General features: G+C 37.9%; 1 protein-coding gene across 1 annotated transcript; it reads left to right on the top strand.

Annotated features, from left to right (window-relative positions):
- Positions 1 to 323: 323 nt before the first annotated feature.
- LOC104070284 (tetratricopeptide repeat protein 1-like) lies at positions 324 to 14,341 on the top strand (the record flags this gene model as incomplete). Its single annotated transcript, XM_009575687.1, is given in 4 exon segments — positions 324 to 360; positions 363 to 709; positions 12,297 to 12,357; positions 14,234 to 14,341. Coding segments are annotated over 4 exon segments (553 nt in total), but the record flags the coding sequence as incomplete, so codon positions are not given.
- Between the last annotated feature and the right edge of the window lie 528 nt (positions 14,342 to 14,869).

Genomic DNA, 14,869 nt, shown 5'->3' with positions numbered 1-14,869 from the left:
GCCGCGCTGCACGCAGTCCGCAGGGGTCCGGGCTGGGCGAGGGGTGCTGAGGCCTGTGGGTAGGCAAGTGTGTGCGAGTTCTGTCCCACTGCAAGGGAAAAGCCGTGGCAGAGTGCCGTGCCGTGCCTTGCCGGTCCTGGCAATCTGAGCTTGTCAACTGAGTTATTTGTGGAGCAGTGTACTGGCCCCGTGTCGCTGTACAGTGCACAGAAGAAGCACGTATTAGCTGCTCCCTCCCCTGGGGGTTGATAGTTTCCCTCAGGTGATGTCAGGAGTACTTTTAAGTACTTCAGAGATTCGTTTGCTGACAAGGCATTTATATTATGCTTATTGAGGGTTGTTTCTTTCTCGTTTATAAAAGCTTAACCCCTCTAAGGAGTCCAACATGGAAGAGTTTAAAGATGCAAGTCCACCTGAAGAATTACTTGATCACTTAAAGCTTTCTGATCAGAAGTCTTCAGAGACTGGCCCCAAAGATGCACAGAATCCCAAAAACATGGAAAGTGGATATACACCATCTTCAGCCAAAGATCTCACAACAGCAGATGAGTGTTTCCATGACTGTCACGACTCCTTTGAGGCAAAAGAACCTATGCTGGATGATGAAGGGAATTTACAGAATGATGAGAATAGCTCAAGGAAGCAGACAGAATTAGATGAAGAATACTTACTAGAACTAGAAAAAGATATGCCAGAGGAAGAAAAACAGGTAATCCAAAGTACCAATGTTGACTATAAAAAGATATATTTTCAGTGTCACTTCTCTGGATGGTCTGTGACCAGCATGAAAATGGACCTTTAAAACTCTCTTATGTGTCTAGTTTTACTGTTCTTAATTTCTTCTTTTAGGTAACAAATGTTTTTGTTAGCTTCCTTGCTGTTCTTAATCATCAACATTCCGTTGCAGATTTTTGTCTACTTTCACCACTATGCAAGGTTACTGTGACTCAGAGAGATTACAAGAAACAAAAATCTCCCTGTTTCATGTTGTGTAGTTGTGTGCATTCATTGTTTTCGCCTGATTAGCTGCAAGGTGCTTTTCCAAAACTCAGCGCAGGTTTCAGGATAGTTTTCATATCTGAAAGGCTAGTTTATGTAATACAACTAATTAGGATTAAATTTGAAAGTATTGCTATAGACTACTTAAGCTTTAAACAAACAAAACACATTAGATGTGTGGTTTTGTTCACTTTCAGTGCGGTTACATTGGACAAAATGTTTGGGTTACAAACTGGATAATGTTGTGGGGAGTAATGAAATAGGTCTTGGGGGAAGTCCAGCAGCCTCTGTAATGGTGTTTACTCCCCTGTAAGTCTGTTGAACCAGTTTTTTTGACCCTCAGTCAGTGGTGTCGCTTGATAGCACTTAGTTTTCAGGGTTCTGAGATATTATGGTCATCTACTAGTTAGAAAAAAAGATAGAACTTTTTTTTTTTTTTCCAAACTTTGAGAAAACTTGTTAAATCGCTTTCAAGATTAGACTCTGTTCACTTGAGTAACATGGTGATTTCTGCTGGTAATTATGTTCTCATAGCAGATGGTGGAAGGCTTTCTACTGATTTATGGATTTTTTTTTTTTTTTTTCCCCCTAATTTTTTTCAACTTTAGTTTGCAAATGGTGGCGGAGTAAAGATACTAAACTAAAATCTGTGTCCCAACATACAACTCTTGTAATTTTTTGTTTTTTTTTTTTTTTGGAACACACTATTTTTGACAAGTTATATAGCTTGGCCTCTTGAACAGATCATGTTTCAAAGACCTGATCCAGCCCCTTAAAATCTGATTGAATTATCCAAGCAGTTACTTGTACTGAAAATTGAAATAGCGATGAAAAGTACTACTATATTCTTTGGCAGTTGGGGAAAAGGTGGAATTCTGACGTATTGTAACTTATGTGAAGGGAAGACGTCAGTGAACTTTATTTTATAGTCCTGTAGGCATGAATTAGATCTTATTTTAATCAAGGAAATAGAATCCTTACTGAAAATCTAGCTGCATAATTTGGATCATAGGTAACATTGAATAACTGATTATGATGAGGGAGGGAGAGAGTGGAGCAAGGAAAGGCAGCTGACAAGAAAAGGTAGGCAGCATCTTAGGAAAGCATTACTTCATAGGGGAAGATAGTGTATTGTACAGCTGTATAGTTTTTAGAATGGAAACTCCCAAATCACCAGGAGCCGTAGAAGAAATTACTACTTTAATGGACAAGTACTACTAAAACAAGGCGTTTGATGAAAAAGAAGAAATGAAGGGTCATATCAAATTAATTTTTTTAAAAGTGCTTAAAATATTATGAATGTTTCAGTGAATTTATAGGGGCTTATTATTCTTTTGTACAGGCAGGCTGATCTTTTCTAATTCAACTGACTTGGTAAAGCTGGACCATGCTTTCTTAACTGTTGTCTAGTACTGTCTGTGTTGTATAAGTAAATAAATGCTGGCTATACGTTGCCCAAAAAAGTTGGAAAGAGGGGGGGGCTTGGCAGTAACTTGACTATGCCAGGGTCTTATGCTAGCTACTGTAAATAGAGAATGAGGGACAGAAATATGCAGAGCTAAGGTGCCAGAGGCAACCAAATATCTAAATTGTTTGTTACAAACCAGTATAGAGAAATTTAATCATGTTGTGGCTCAAATACTTCCCTTGCTGGTAGTGTGGGATTTCTGACCAAAATACATCAGTAAAGACAAAAGGTAGTTTTTCATCTGTAGTACAGATTGTCATGTTAATGCAGAAGTTCCTTGAGGTGGAAAAGCAATACGGGACTAGTGGGAAAGTGGAACATGGAATGTAATCTCCTTGAAGTAGGAATGAGACTAAATGTAATACTTGTCTGCTGCTTCACCTTGTGGAAATCGTTTCATCTCTCTCTCTCTGTCTCTCAATTTTGACATCTGTAAAATGGGTATAATGATGCTTGCCACTTGTAATACTTTGAGATCTAATAAGGAATAATGGGGGTGGGGAGAAATCTCAGGAGGCTATCTGGTGCATCCTTTGCCCCAAAAGGGCCTTTGGAGAGGTCATCTAGTCCAACCTCCTGCTCAAAGTTAGATAAAATAGATCAGCCTGCCCAGAGCCGTGCAAACATCTCAGAGCCTGGAGATTGTACAGCCTCTCTGGGTCCCTGTTCTAGTGTTTAACTACCCTCATCGTGGAAACTTTTTTCCTCATATTTAATTAGAATCTCCTTTGTTGCAACTTGTGACCACTGGCCCTTCTTTTTCTGCATGCCTCCAGGAAGAGTCCATCTCCATTTTCTCTAGCAATGAGGTCTCCCCTGAGCTACCTTTAGCTAAGGCTGAGCAATCTCAGTTCTCCTAGGCTGTCCGCTTAGGTCACTGTCTCCAGTGTCCTGACCATCTTGGGGGCCCTCTGCTGGACTCCCTCTGGGAAGTCGATGTCTGTTTTGGCTTTTTTTGTTTGGAGGGGGCACCAAAACTGGGCACTCTCCAAATGCATTCTCTCAGGTGCTGAACAGAGAGCAATAATCACTTTCCTTGACCTACTCACTACACAGAAAAACCATTATCACGTTGCCTTTATATCTTTTCCAGTTTAGGCTAAACAGTCCCTTTTTTCTGCTTGTTTTTATTGCTTGTATAACAAGGAACATCACTGTCATCATGAGTCACAATGAGCAGCCTATAACTGGAAGGCAGTTTGAGAGTTTCATAGACAAAATGCTAAAAGCTGGGGGGAAATTATGTTGTAGAATTAAACTCTGGAAAGAGCAGCAGGCCTAGAAATTGGGTGTCTTAGTTTTCATGCTACTCTTGTTTCTGTTGTATTGTTAGGTAATCATTTAATTTTGCACATCAATTTTTGCTTCTGTAAAGTGAGCAAAAGAATTGTGAATGTTGAATACTTGCATTAAACTTTGTGGAACTCCATTGGAAGGTGCTATGGGAGTACAAAATAATAACTGTTTAAAGCTGGAAAGATTTCCTTAGAGAAAGTAGGAAGACAGCTGCAGTTCTGTAGGTTTATTTCCAGTGGTATTGAGTAATTGTGCCTTTCAGCTTGGTTTATGATTATACCTAATGAAATAGAGGGATTGCATCTCTTAGTATCACCATAACTATTAGATTGGCAATACTTATATTGTGAGCTTTGTTTATGTTCCCTAGAGAGCTTTCTGAATGGATTATATAGGCAGTCTTTAAAATATAGCTATTATTTTCTCTTACAAAATATTGTTGGTATCTCTTACAAGCAGAGCTTGAGAAATCCAGAAACTAGAGATGAATTAGCTTACAGCAGTTGCTATAACTATTGAAGTAGCCCATTTGCATGATGTTACCCTGCATCACCTTACATCCTCTGTGTAGTAAAACTATGGGGATGGGTCATTCCTGAATTGCCACTGCAACTTTCCTCATAGTATCTGGAATTGATGGCTACAATTTTTTTTTTTAATTTTTATTTTTAAAAGTGAAATGTTCTATATATTTTGACTCTGAAAAGAATCTGTTAGATGATGCAGCTTTTAAGAAAAAAATACGGCAGTTACTGCAGTCTGGAAACAGCTGCTGTACATCCATTTATTCAGTTTTTCAAACATTTTAAACCTCTTTCCAATTACTCAAAAGGTCGTTTTTGAGAAGAAGGACAACGTGATTTTTTTGCAGCTAGAGAAAATGAGGCAGAAATATTCAGAGCTTGTTTATTTGATTGTTTAGGTTGTGATCAGACACTCGGCAGCAGTGCCTAGGCAGTCCTTGATCAGTTATTCTCAGCCCCCTGCTGCCTCTTTCATTGTGCTAACGCACCTCTCTATGTGAATGTGCAGTCAACCAGTTACGGGGAATGATTCAGATGAAAAATAATGCTGTATTTTTAGATCAAGGGCAGTGCTGGTAAAAGTAGACATCAAATGGCAGCCTCGTGGTGGCATACAGGGGTAGATGGATTTTCTTCAATTAGACTACTTGCCTAAGTAAGAAAAACTTCCTATGAACTGTGGTTGCAGCACCCACGATAAACTATGTACTCAAGTCATAAGGAGAGCTGGATGTTAGCCCTGCTCAAATCAGATTTACACCTTAATAGTTTTGGTTGTTTGTTTTTTTTTTTAAATTAAGCCCATTGTTATGTTTTAGCAGCTTTAATAAATCAGTTCTTTTGAGTGATGTTGTCCAATAACTAGGCTGTAGATAAGAAAGTCTCTAATTTTTTCTGGAGATGCAAAGACAAATTCTAGTCCTTGCTCTGTGTATTTATGCGTATCCTATGTGCAAGCTTTCATGGTAGCAGGTTGGAGCAGAAATTCTCGCCCATGCAGAAGCAGCTGCAGAGATCAAAGTGAAGGAGCAAGTGGTTGTGTATTTTCTTTCAATTATATTTCAAGAGCCCCATACAGTGAGATTTCTAATTTTAAGCAAGAGGAATTACTTCCAGTACTGATACTGTAAGAAGTCTTCTCTGCGCAATGAAGCAAAATAAGAACTAAAGGGATATTGAGACACAAACCTGCAAGAAGTATTCTTAAAAACACATGTAGCATAGAGCCTGGTTACTTGCCTGGACTTGCAGCTCTGAGCTGTTTGAGAATTAAGCAGCCTGAAACAAAATACACCTTTATAAGATTTTTGTTGTTTGTGTTTCAAAAGCATGCTGATTTGCTGCCTCAGCAGAGGCACTGAGCAGTAAATTGCTTTTGATGCATTACAAACAGATTTTTCTGGTTAGTTGTCATTGACAGTGATGGCTTTGACGTTGGTCTAGTCCGCAGAATTAATCAGAAGACACCCAACAGCTGTTACATGGTAATTGTTTCAGTCTGACCGGGTCCTCTTCTGGAGGGACACCCATTAATTATGAGTTTATCCAGCAGCAAGATTCTGAATCCCTCATGCTTTTCCGTCATGACAGATATTGTCTGGTTCTTTGGGCCTTGTCTGGCAAAGACTTAAGCACCTGGCCTAGTAAGCTCTTATTTTGGATATAGAACACTCCTTTCTAGCTGCTGTAAGACCCTGGAATAAATATCTAATATTCCTCAAAAGCAGTTCCGTTCTTTGGGCTGCTGCATGTGCATTAGAGTTACAGCTGGCTGTAATCATGCTCAACTTCCATTTTAACACTAGGAAACGTGTCAGAAAGACAAGGAACACAGCTCTAGTAGAGGAGAGTCTTGATTGGTATCTTGTTAGCAACTCTGTAAGAAATAAGTGAAATTGATCTTTGAGAAATAGTATTTTTTGAGTTATACCTGAGATTTTTTCAGTTCTGGGCTAAACAGTAAATCTTACTACTTTTTTCTTTTTTTTTTTTTTTTCCTCCAGAAGTTCTAGGATGTATTAGAGAACATTGTCTTAATCAAGAAATTTTCCTTTAAGCTGCTCCCCTCCTCACCCTTTCTTCCCCATGCTTCAGGTTGATCCCATTGTTCTTCCATAAATTATAGCTTCTGTATAGAATTTGCTTTTCCAGGGGTTGAAGAACTGATTTGGGATTTCTTCTGAGATGGCTTCTCAGGTGTAGGCAATCATTTCAGCATTTGCTGTTTTCCTAGTTCTATCTGTCCAATATAGTATAGTAACCTTGACTCTCTCAAAGTTGCTGCTTTTTCTATAGTATTTACAAAATAAAAGCTAAGGTACAAACTGGAAGATAGGGTACAACAAAGCGAGTCATATTTTGGAGCAGTCCTCAGGTGTTGATCACTTGGAGATGGTCTCGGAACTCTTTCTAGAAAGAATTATGTGGTTGGACCAAAAAAACCAGATTGTTAATACATGAGACAATCCAACTGACTGCACAGCATAAGTTACGTAAATTACTGACAAATAAATAAGGAATATATCTTTCATTAACAATTCTCATCAGCATTTAAAATGATTTTGTATAGCAATAAAACTTGCAAGATGATTGGGTTTTGAAGGTGTCACAATGTCTTGTGAAATATAATAAAAGGTGATCCCCTTATTCAAATTACCTACTTTAATAACCTGAATCCTATATACAGTACAGCACCAATTCTAAATATGCTATTATTTTGGTCAAATTGGAGGAAAAGATGGATTGCTAGACTAAAGCTGCCCTGTCTTATGGCTTGCAAAATAGAACAAAACATCCTGTTATATTTTCTGAGTTAATCAAAGCTTGGAACAGTACATTTGAGAAGTATATCTGTATCAGCTAGAGTAATTAATTCCAAGCGCTGGTGAGAAGAACCTGGATGAAATCTGGAGTTATAATCTCCCTGTGTGATTTATAGTTCTTTGAGTTACATTTTTAAAGTGAAAAAAGTCTTTTGCTGGATGGCAATTTAATAGAAAGAGTGAAAAAATATACCTTCATCTTTCTTTCAGTGCTGCTATGTAATTTTAGTCTTATATTCATTTTTGCATTTCTCTGAAAGGTTCTGATACTGTCAAATTGAGACCTTGTGGTGATTATGGATTAAGTGGTCAGCTCCACTTTTCTGCCTGCGGCTGTTGCCTCTGGAACAGGCGTGTATTGTCACTTGGGAATAGTCATAGTTAGTCTGGCACATGAACTTAAACTGATTGTCCAGGATGGATATGACCATTGTCTCTGGAAGTGCTGCTTACAATTTCAGGAAAAGGTAGTGATTTGGCAATAGAAAGACTAATGCATCTTTACCATGGAGTTACAATGAGCGGAGATTGGCCAGAGTCTAGCAATGCTTATTACTCTACCTCTTCAGTGTAGAGGGCAGCTTTGGCACAGTTTTCAAGTGGCAACTCTAGCAAGATTTGAAAAAGGATTTTTTGAGTAACTACAACCTTAAATTGAAATTCAAATCATTGAATGCATGATACAGCAATAGCTTCACAAAACTGCAGGGGGAAGCAGATGACTACTAATGGATGACTTAGAAATAGAATTGGTATTTGAAGCTGAAAAATATATTCGTTATCTGTTTAAATTCCTTGCTTATGTGCACCCTTTGAACCCCAGTAATTTTAAATTGACTGCTACTTGGTGACTTTACAAAAGGGTATATGAGATGCAGATGTGCATTGTCACACTGTATAAATAGCCTTACAGAGAAGAGAGTATGTATTTGCTGCTCTTGACAAAACTGGAGCCAAGAACAGTTCCCTAGCAAAGTTAAATCAATTGATCAAATAAAATGCATAGGAACAGCCAGAGGAAGCATAGTTGGAAGCATTACAAACTGAGGGTGTTCGTCCTTTGGCTCTCACCAGCTATATTTAAAGATTTCACTTCCAGCACTTTTATTATATTGGTTACTTCCGAAACAAACAGTGAAAATGTGTAGGTTGCTTTCTTCTCTAATAGTAGAATAACGCTTCAATGCTTTTATTTTTAACCCTGACTTTTTTGGCAGAGTAGCTGAGGTCCAGGGACTGTATTTGGTGGCCTTTCTTTCGAATCGTTGTACTTAATTGTCAGAAAGCCAAGCTGTCTTTTCTCATTACTTCAGATCAGGCCTTAATCTTCAGCACCTCTTGCTTGCCAGGCAGGGTTATGTTAAGATCCTAATTTCTTCAGAATATGGACAATTGTAATTCAATATCCAAATCTGTAAACATTTCTAAATCAGATTCTTTAAGAATCATATTACTAGTTAAATGTAGTTATTTCTTCTGAACTTTAAAAACCGATTTTTTTCCTTTGTACATCAAAAACTAATGCCTGCCACTTGGAATTTGCCATCTTTGTGTTAATAAAATTTGCAAAAAACAAACCTTAAGATTTGGCTGACTTTGAATAGCAGAAAATCATAATGGAGTATAAGTTGGGGAAGTTGTGCCTGACCCCAATGTCGTATATGAGCAGCCTCAGGGAACGTAGTGGGTCAAGATATCTTTTCCTTAGGCAGAGCATTCTAGGAGTTCAGTCTGACCTACTTCCCTTGCTGAGGAAAGGGTAGCCTGCCCTGCAGCTACTTAAATCTTTTTCTGAAAAATGAGTGGGTCGGGACACTGAAATGACATTGTGCAAAATTTGTCCCAAGGACAAGTCACTTGCAATTTTTTCACTCTGGGCTGATATGATCACAGTAAGCTGATGACCAGTCAATTTGCAATTGTCCATCGAAGCTGGAAATGCAGCATACTGAGTGAAGAGGTTATGTCTTCCAAGAGCGCTTTAGTTTTTGGTTGTTTTTTTTTGTTTGGGTTTGGTTTTTTTTTTTAATACCCTGAATTTGAATAGAAGACAGATTCTAACAGCATCCATTGCAGCAGTCCTTTCAGGTTAAATGTAAATTCATCCAAAATAGTTGACTTTTCCACTGCTTTTGTGTTAGGATTTTCTATTAAAGAAATGTATATATGGAGGAATAAGAGATGTATTTATTTCACAAATACATAGTGTGCTTTAGAGGGCAGTGCATTTAAGATGTGACATGCTAATACATATGCTTTTACATTTTGTGGAAAAGCCAGAGGAATTTGCTTTTAGGGATAGTCTGCTACTATGTATTGCTTATGGGTCATACTTCAAATGCAAATCCAGAATGATGCATGAGATAGACTATAGAGTTTACCTTTCTGAAAAATACTGTGAAAACTTGTACAGTTTGGAACTTAAGGGACAGCCTGAAACCCATAATACAGGGATATCTTGAAAATGTTGGTCAAGCTGTAACAGAAATACTGGTTTTGAACCAGGACTGCATTGCTTGCATTGCTGCTTTCCAGGGGGCTGGCTAAGTTGCAAAACCATATACGGTGTTCTTAACAATGCTGCTGGCTTCTGAAACATGCTTAGACAACACCTTTTCTGGTCAAATAGTCAGAAGTGACTGTAAGACTGTCACTGACATTTGGATGTCTGTAACAGTTATGTGACTCATAGTCCTCTATCCTTCAAGTTTGTGCAGTTTGATTCGCAGGCAAGAGGACATTCCAAGGAACAGGCTTTCGGAGGAGGAGAGTTGTGTGAATCCTCAGCTTCCCAGTGTGACAGTCCTTAAACTCTTCAGTTGCTCAGGGATTCCATCTGCCCATGTTTTCCCAGCGAACATGGCCATACAGCCACCTTGGTCTTTCTTGTGTGCTGTTGAGACTCTAGGTCACAGTCCCCTTGGCTACCTGAGAAAGAATCCCAGAATTGAAGAATTTTTTTGTTCCTTTTACTCTTTTCTTTTTTTTTTCTTCTTTAAATATAAAGCTTATTCACCTTAAGCCTTCTTGCTGCAAATCACGTTTTATATTAGTATTTAATACTTAACTGGGGTAAACATGTAATATTTTGTAATAATTTTAATAAAATGAAACAAAATAATGGTAATACACGTAAAGCTTTTCATTCAGTATTCCTGGATTTTAGGGTTTCTGCATCAGGAGTACTGTGACTATGCTGTAGTTCTCATTTTACACACAAAAAAATCTTTCATTATTGTAGAGTTGTAACTCTACCTTATGCAACAGTGAATCAGTTGATGGCACTTAAAGGCCAGTTCTAAATAGGTCATGAGCAGTGAAGTCAGTAGGGCTAGTGTTTCAAGCATTTCTTTTCTTGAATGAGGGTTGTCAATGTAGATCTTTCATGTTTTCCAGTAGGATCATCATCTCCAAACCTGTTCTGTGCTGAAATCTGGCTGCTTTGTTTACTGGTATGAAAATTACTTCTGTTGTGCTAATTTTCACTCTATATGCATTCAAGATGTTTTAAAAATTTCTTTCTGTGGAGGGACAACTGTGCGTGTGGCAGTGACCTTGCTGGAGCTGTTCTGTCTGGCACTTTGAAAGTTTGGGTACAGCTTTCAAATGCAGTTACTGAACAGCAGAATCCTGCATATATACAAAGAATTTGTGCTTTTAATGCAGCTTGTGCCTTAAGTGCTTAAATTTGTTTGTATGCTTGTATTTAGAAAGCACCAACTGGCTTGTATACATTGGTGCATTGTGGAAGGACTTGTATCAGTTTGTCAGTCCACCCTGGAGGAAAGCCAATTTCTAAATAGTGGTGCGTGTTTTGTCTGACATACGTTTTGCGGTTTTTTTTTAAATGCAAGGAGCAATGAGTGTTAGAAAACATATTTAATAGGCGATAGGAAAAAATTTAGTGATCTAGGCATGTATCGAAAGGGTCAGATGATATTTTACTGTGTAATTTTGTGTGTCACAACTGAATGTCATTCCCCTGAACCTAGTTTTCAGAGCACTGTGATCTGTTATTACTAAGATGGTGACTGTGGTCAGGCGAATTACTTTCCAAAACCAATAAAAGCAAGAAGAGAGAACCTCTGATTTTGTATTGTTTGTCAGCTTCTTGGCAGAGCTGTGAGATGGTGCAGCGCTCCACAAAGAGTACTATATTTAGCTGTTTCCAAGGAGATGTTCTGTGCGATATTGATAATTGCATTAATCCTTGATTTACACAATTTGCAGGAAAGGAAACTGCTCCTTTTCCTAGTGTTGGCTTTTTAATTGCTCAACGATCTGTAATTTATAGACACCTTGATTTAAATCCTTTGCGTATGGATGTGTATTGGGGGCAAAATCAGTGGTCAAATGATCATTTTTTCTACCATAGAAATGATTCACGAACATGAGCATTGCTTCTTGATGTTACTGTGTTACTTATACTGCTTTGTTTTTACTTGTGTGTGGTATGTCTGCATGTGAAAGACTTCCATTGTAAATAGGTTGAAGAGATGGTTTGATGACATCCTGTGTTTTCTGTGTCAGAGGCTAAGAGCATTCATGTCAACTTTGCTTGTGCCAAGAGTACTGTTAAGATATTCATGGTTGAAAACACAACTCTGCTCAGCATGTGCAATTTTCACTGTATAACAGAACAATCTTCCTATCTCTGGGTCTGATGGTTTAGTCACTCTCTGCACAAGAAATCTTTCAGGGCAGTATTATCCATGGACCTGTTTCTAATGCAGTCAGCTTAACATGCTTTGTACATCTCTAAAAGTAACTATGAATTTCTGAGGTGGAATAATTTCAAGTAAAACTTTAGAGACTTTACATCTGAAATGTATTCTACATAGTTGAGCTGCACTGATTGAATTAAACTGAGTTGGAAAGGAGAAGCAAACAGCCAGCTAAAAAGCTAACATACTAGTTTAAACCATGTAATTCACTATGAATGCTCTTTCTGCATACTGTTGCCCATGAACTGGAGCTTTTTAATTGCCTTGTTGTTATACTCCAGTGTTTCATGGATATATAAATTACATTATGTCACAGTGAATACAAGCAAGCGATCTTGGTACTAGTTAAAATTCTTCAGGTTATATTTTATTCTGATTTCCGTTCATACTTTATTTGGAACTGCAGCTGACCTACTTGTTCATTTCAATTAAATACTTTGAGACATTGTCTTTTCTTTTGTAGAAAAGAAGAAAGGAGAGCACAATGCTGAAGGAGAAAGGAAATGAGCACTTCAAGAAAGGAGGTGGGTTGATAATCTTTTAACACCATATGGATGTTAGACAATCTTAAATCAATACTTAGCCATCATGATGATGTTGCAGAAAACCCATAGGAAGAATCTCATACCTATCATTGTTCATCTATATATAAATTTATCATCTATATCGTTTTTTATCCAGCTCTAGAGAACAGAAGGAGATAGCAGACCTCCTTAAGAGTTAAGTTTAAATCACTAAGACTTGGATTACTAAAGCAGGATTCTCATGAAAGCTAAGCGTTTAAATCCAAGAACATGATACAGAATTGACTGCCTTCCAAATGCCAGGGTTTCTTTTACTAATCAAAAAAGCCTTCCACTAGGGTCTGAGTTTTGCTAGTGAGTGTGCTTCGAATTGATGCAGGACTCAGTGGCCCAGTAGCTCTTGCGTACCTTTGTACATTTGCATTTTTCTTTTTATCCACTGACTCTCTGTTATACATTTTATTTATGTATGTGTGTGTACATACATATACAGACATCTATACATACATATACACACACATATATGTACATCTATATATACTTAGATGTACATCTATATACATATATACATACGTATATATGTGTATACAGAGATGTACACACATATGTTTGTGTGTATATAGAGAGATGTACATGTACACACACATATGTATATTTAAAAAAAAAATCTAGAGGTATGTAAATTTCTAGCTTATGCCAGAACTGGACACGTTCTGAACATAATTAATACATAACAACAGGATTGAGGTCAGTAATAAATAACTGTACCAATGCTTTTAATTAAAAAACATAAAGGGGAAGTGATTTTGACACCTACCTTTCATTTAATGTTCTGGTGGCTAGAGGATTTGCAAAGAAACCAGGAAATGTAGATTCATACGTTCCTCAGACACAAACAAGTAACTTCCCCTTCCTAGAAGTATACCCAGATAACCAGACCTTCCTGTTGGAGGTCTCTTACTGTGTGCTAAGAAAGCAAGATACCTGGAGAATGATTTACCAATTCAGGCAAGCATCTGAGCAGGCAGAGGGGAACTGCTTGAACCATGAAAGCAGCAAGCCAGTAATGTTGGCTGAATTGTCTTGTGAAGTCTCATCCATAGCCTCTTCTTGACAGATTCTTTGGCAGATCTTTTCAGTGTGCCTGTGCCTGCCAAAATGCTTACTAATCAGAAATACACAACCTTTTAAGCACCTGGGTGGTCACCAGCTAATGCGCACAGAAAGAATTGCTCTGTTTTGAGGACAATGCACTTGTCAGCTGGCAGGGCGTTGTTCAGAGTCAGTATAGGGCCTTTTCACTCTTGACTCTACCTTTATTAGAAAATGAGTGACTTGATAATCCCATGTGGTTTACCACTGGTCTTTGCTTTAGACCAGACTTGACGGATGACGTTCGGGTGATAATGGGTTTGTGGTGACTGACCTTTAGGTCACTCACTGAAGATGATGTGGCAAATAAAATATCTGCGTAGCTGCTTTGAACAGGTATCAGTGCAGTGACGTGTTTCAGCACATGCTTCCTTTCAGATCAAGGATACACTTAATCTAAACAGATTCTACCTCTAAGGCTGGTACTCAAAGAGAGTGAAAGAATTTCAGGGACGAGAATTATATGCACATCATGCTGCACTTGTTACATTAAGCTCAGGACTATATTTCTGCTTTTACAAAGGTGTTGATTTTAAAATAAATGTAATTGATCTATGTACTACTTAGTAATGCACTTTGTCTGAGAACAGCTACTGATTCTGGTTTAATACTGCATCGTATATTGAGAAATGTTTCCAAAGAAATCTTAGCCATGTGGTTCACTGACTGTACTGGCATTTGAAATAAATGATCTGTTTTGGTTTTTTTCCTATTGCATCTGCAGACTATGGAGAGGCGGAAGACTCTTACACGAAGGCTCTGCAGATTTGTCCAGCCTGCTTCCAAAAAGATAGGGCTGTTTTGTTTTCAAACAGAGCTGCTGCAAAAATGAAACAGGTAAATATTCTTTTTACTTTATGAAACACCATGTATTGATTATATGACAAATGCAGTAATGAAGTCATTAGGCGTGCCCAAAGAACGGCAAAGGAATAAAGCTGTTTGCAGGTTTTGCCGCTTGCTCAGTCTCTCATACTCCCAATAGAAATGCTGGTACATTTGGTTTTACTGAGGATGAATACAAACCTGAAAGTTGCAATTGGAAGAGCTGTTCAAAGTTGCTCTGCTGCGTTATGTTTAAAACACTGATTTTTCTTTCATTCTCTCTATTTTAAATTAAATTCAAAGTTCATGTGGAACAGATGTCTTTAAGCATGTTTAGTATATGCAGACCATGTATCAGATTGTTTAGAATTGTAGCCAGTTCATATTTTTTCTAAAAGCCTGGATTGTCATATAGTTGTCTTCATTTAATTGGCTCAAATGCTTTGAGGCATAAGCAGGACTTCCTAACTATTGCTTTATTAATTCAGTTAGTCTGCTTCCTTCACAGTTCATAGAATCATAGAATAGTTTGGAT

The sequence above is a fragment of the Fulmarus glacialis genome, unplaced genomic scaffold, assembly GCF_000690835.1.
Source record: "Fulmarus glacialis isolate BGI_N327 unplaced genomic scaffold, ASM69083v1 Scaffold17324, whole genome shotgun sequence".
NCBI classification, from domain to species: domain Eukaryota; kingdom Metazoa; phylum Chordata; class Aves; order Procellariiformes; family Procellariidae; genus Fulmarus; species Fulmarus glacialis.
Note: the sequence above shows the minus strand (reverse complement) of the source record. Positions and strands in the feature narration are given on the sequence as shown.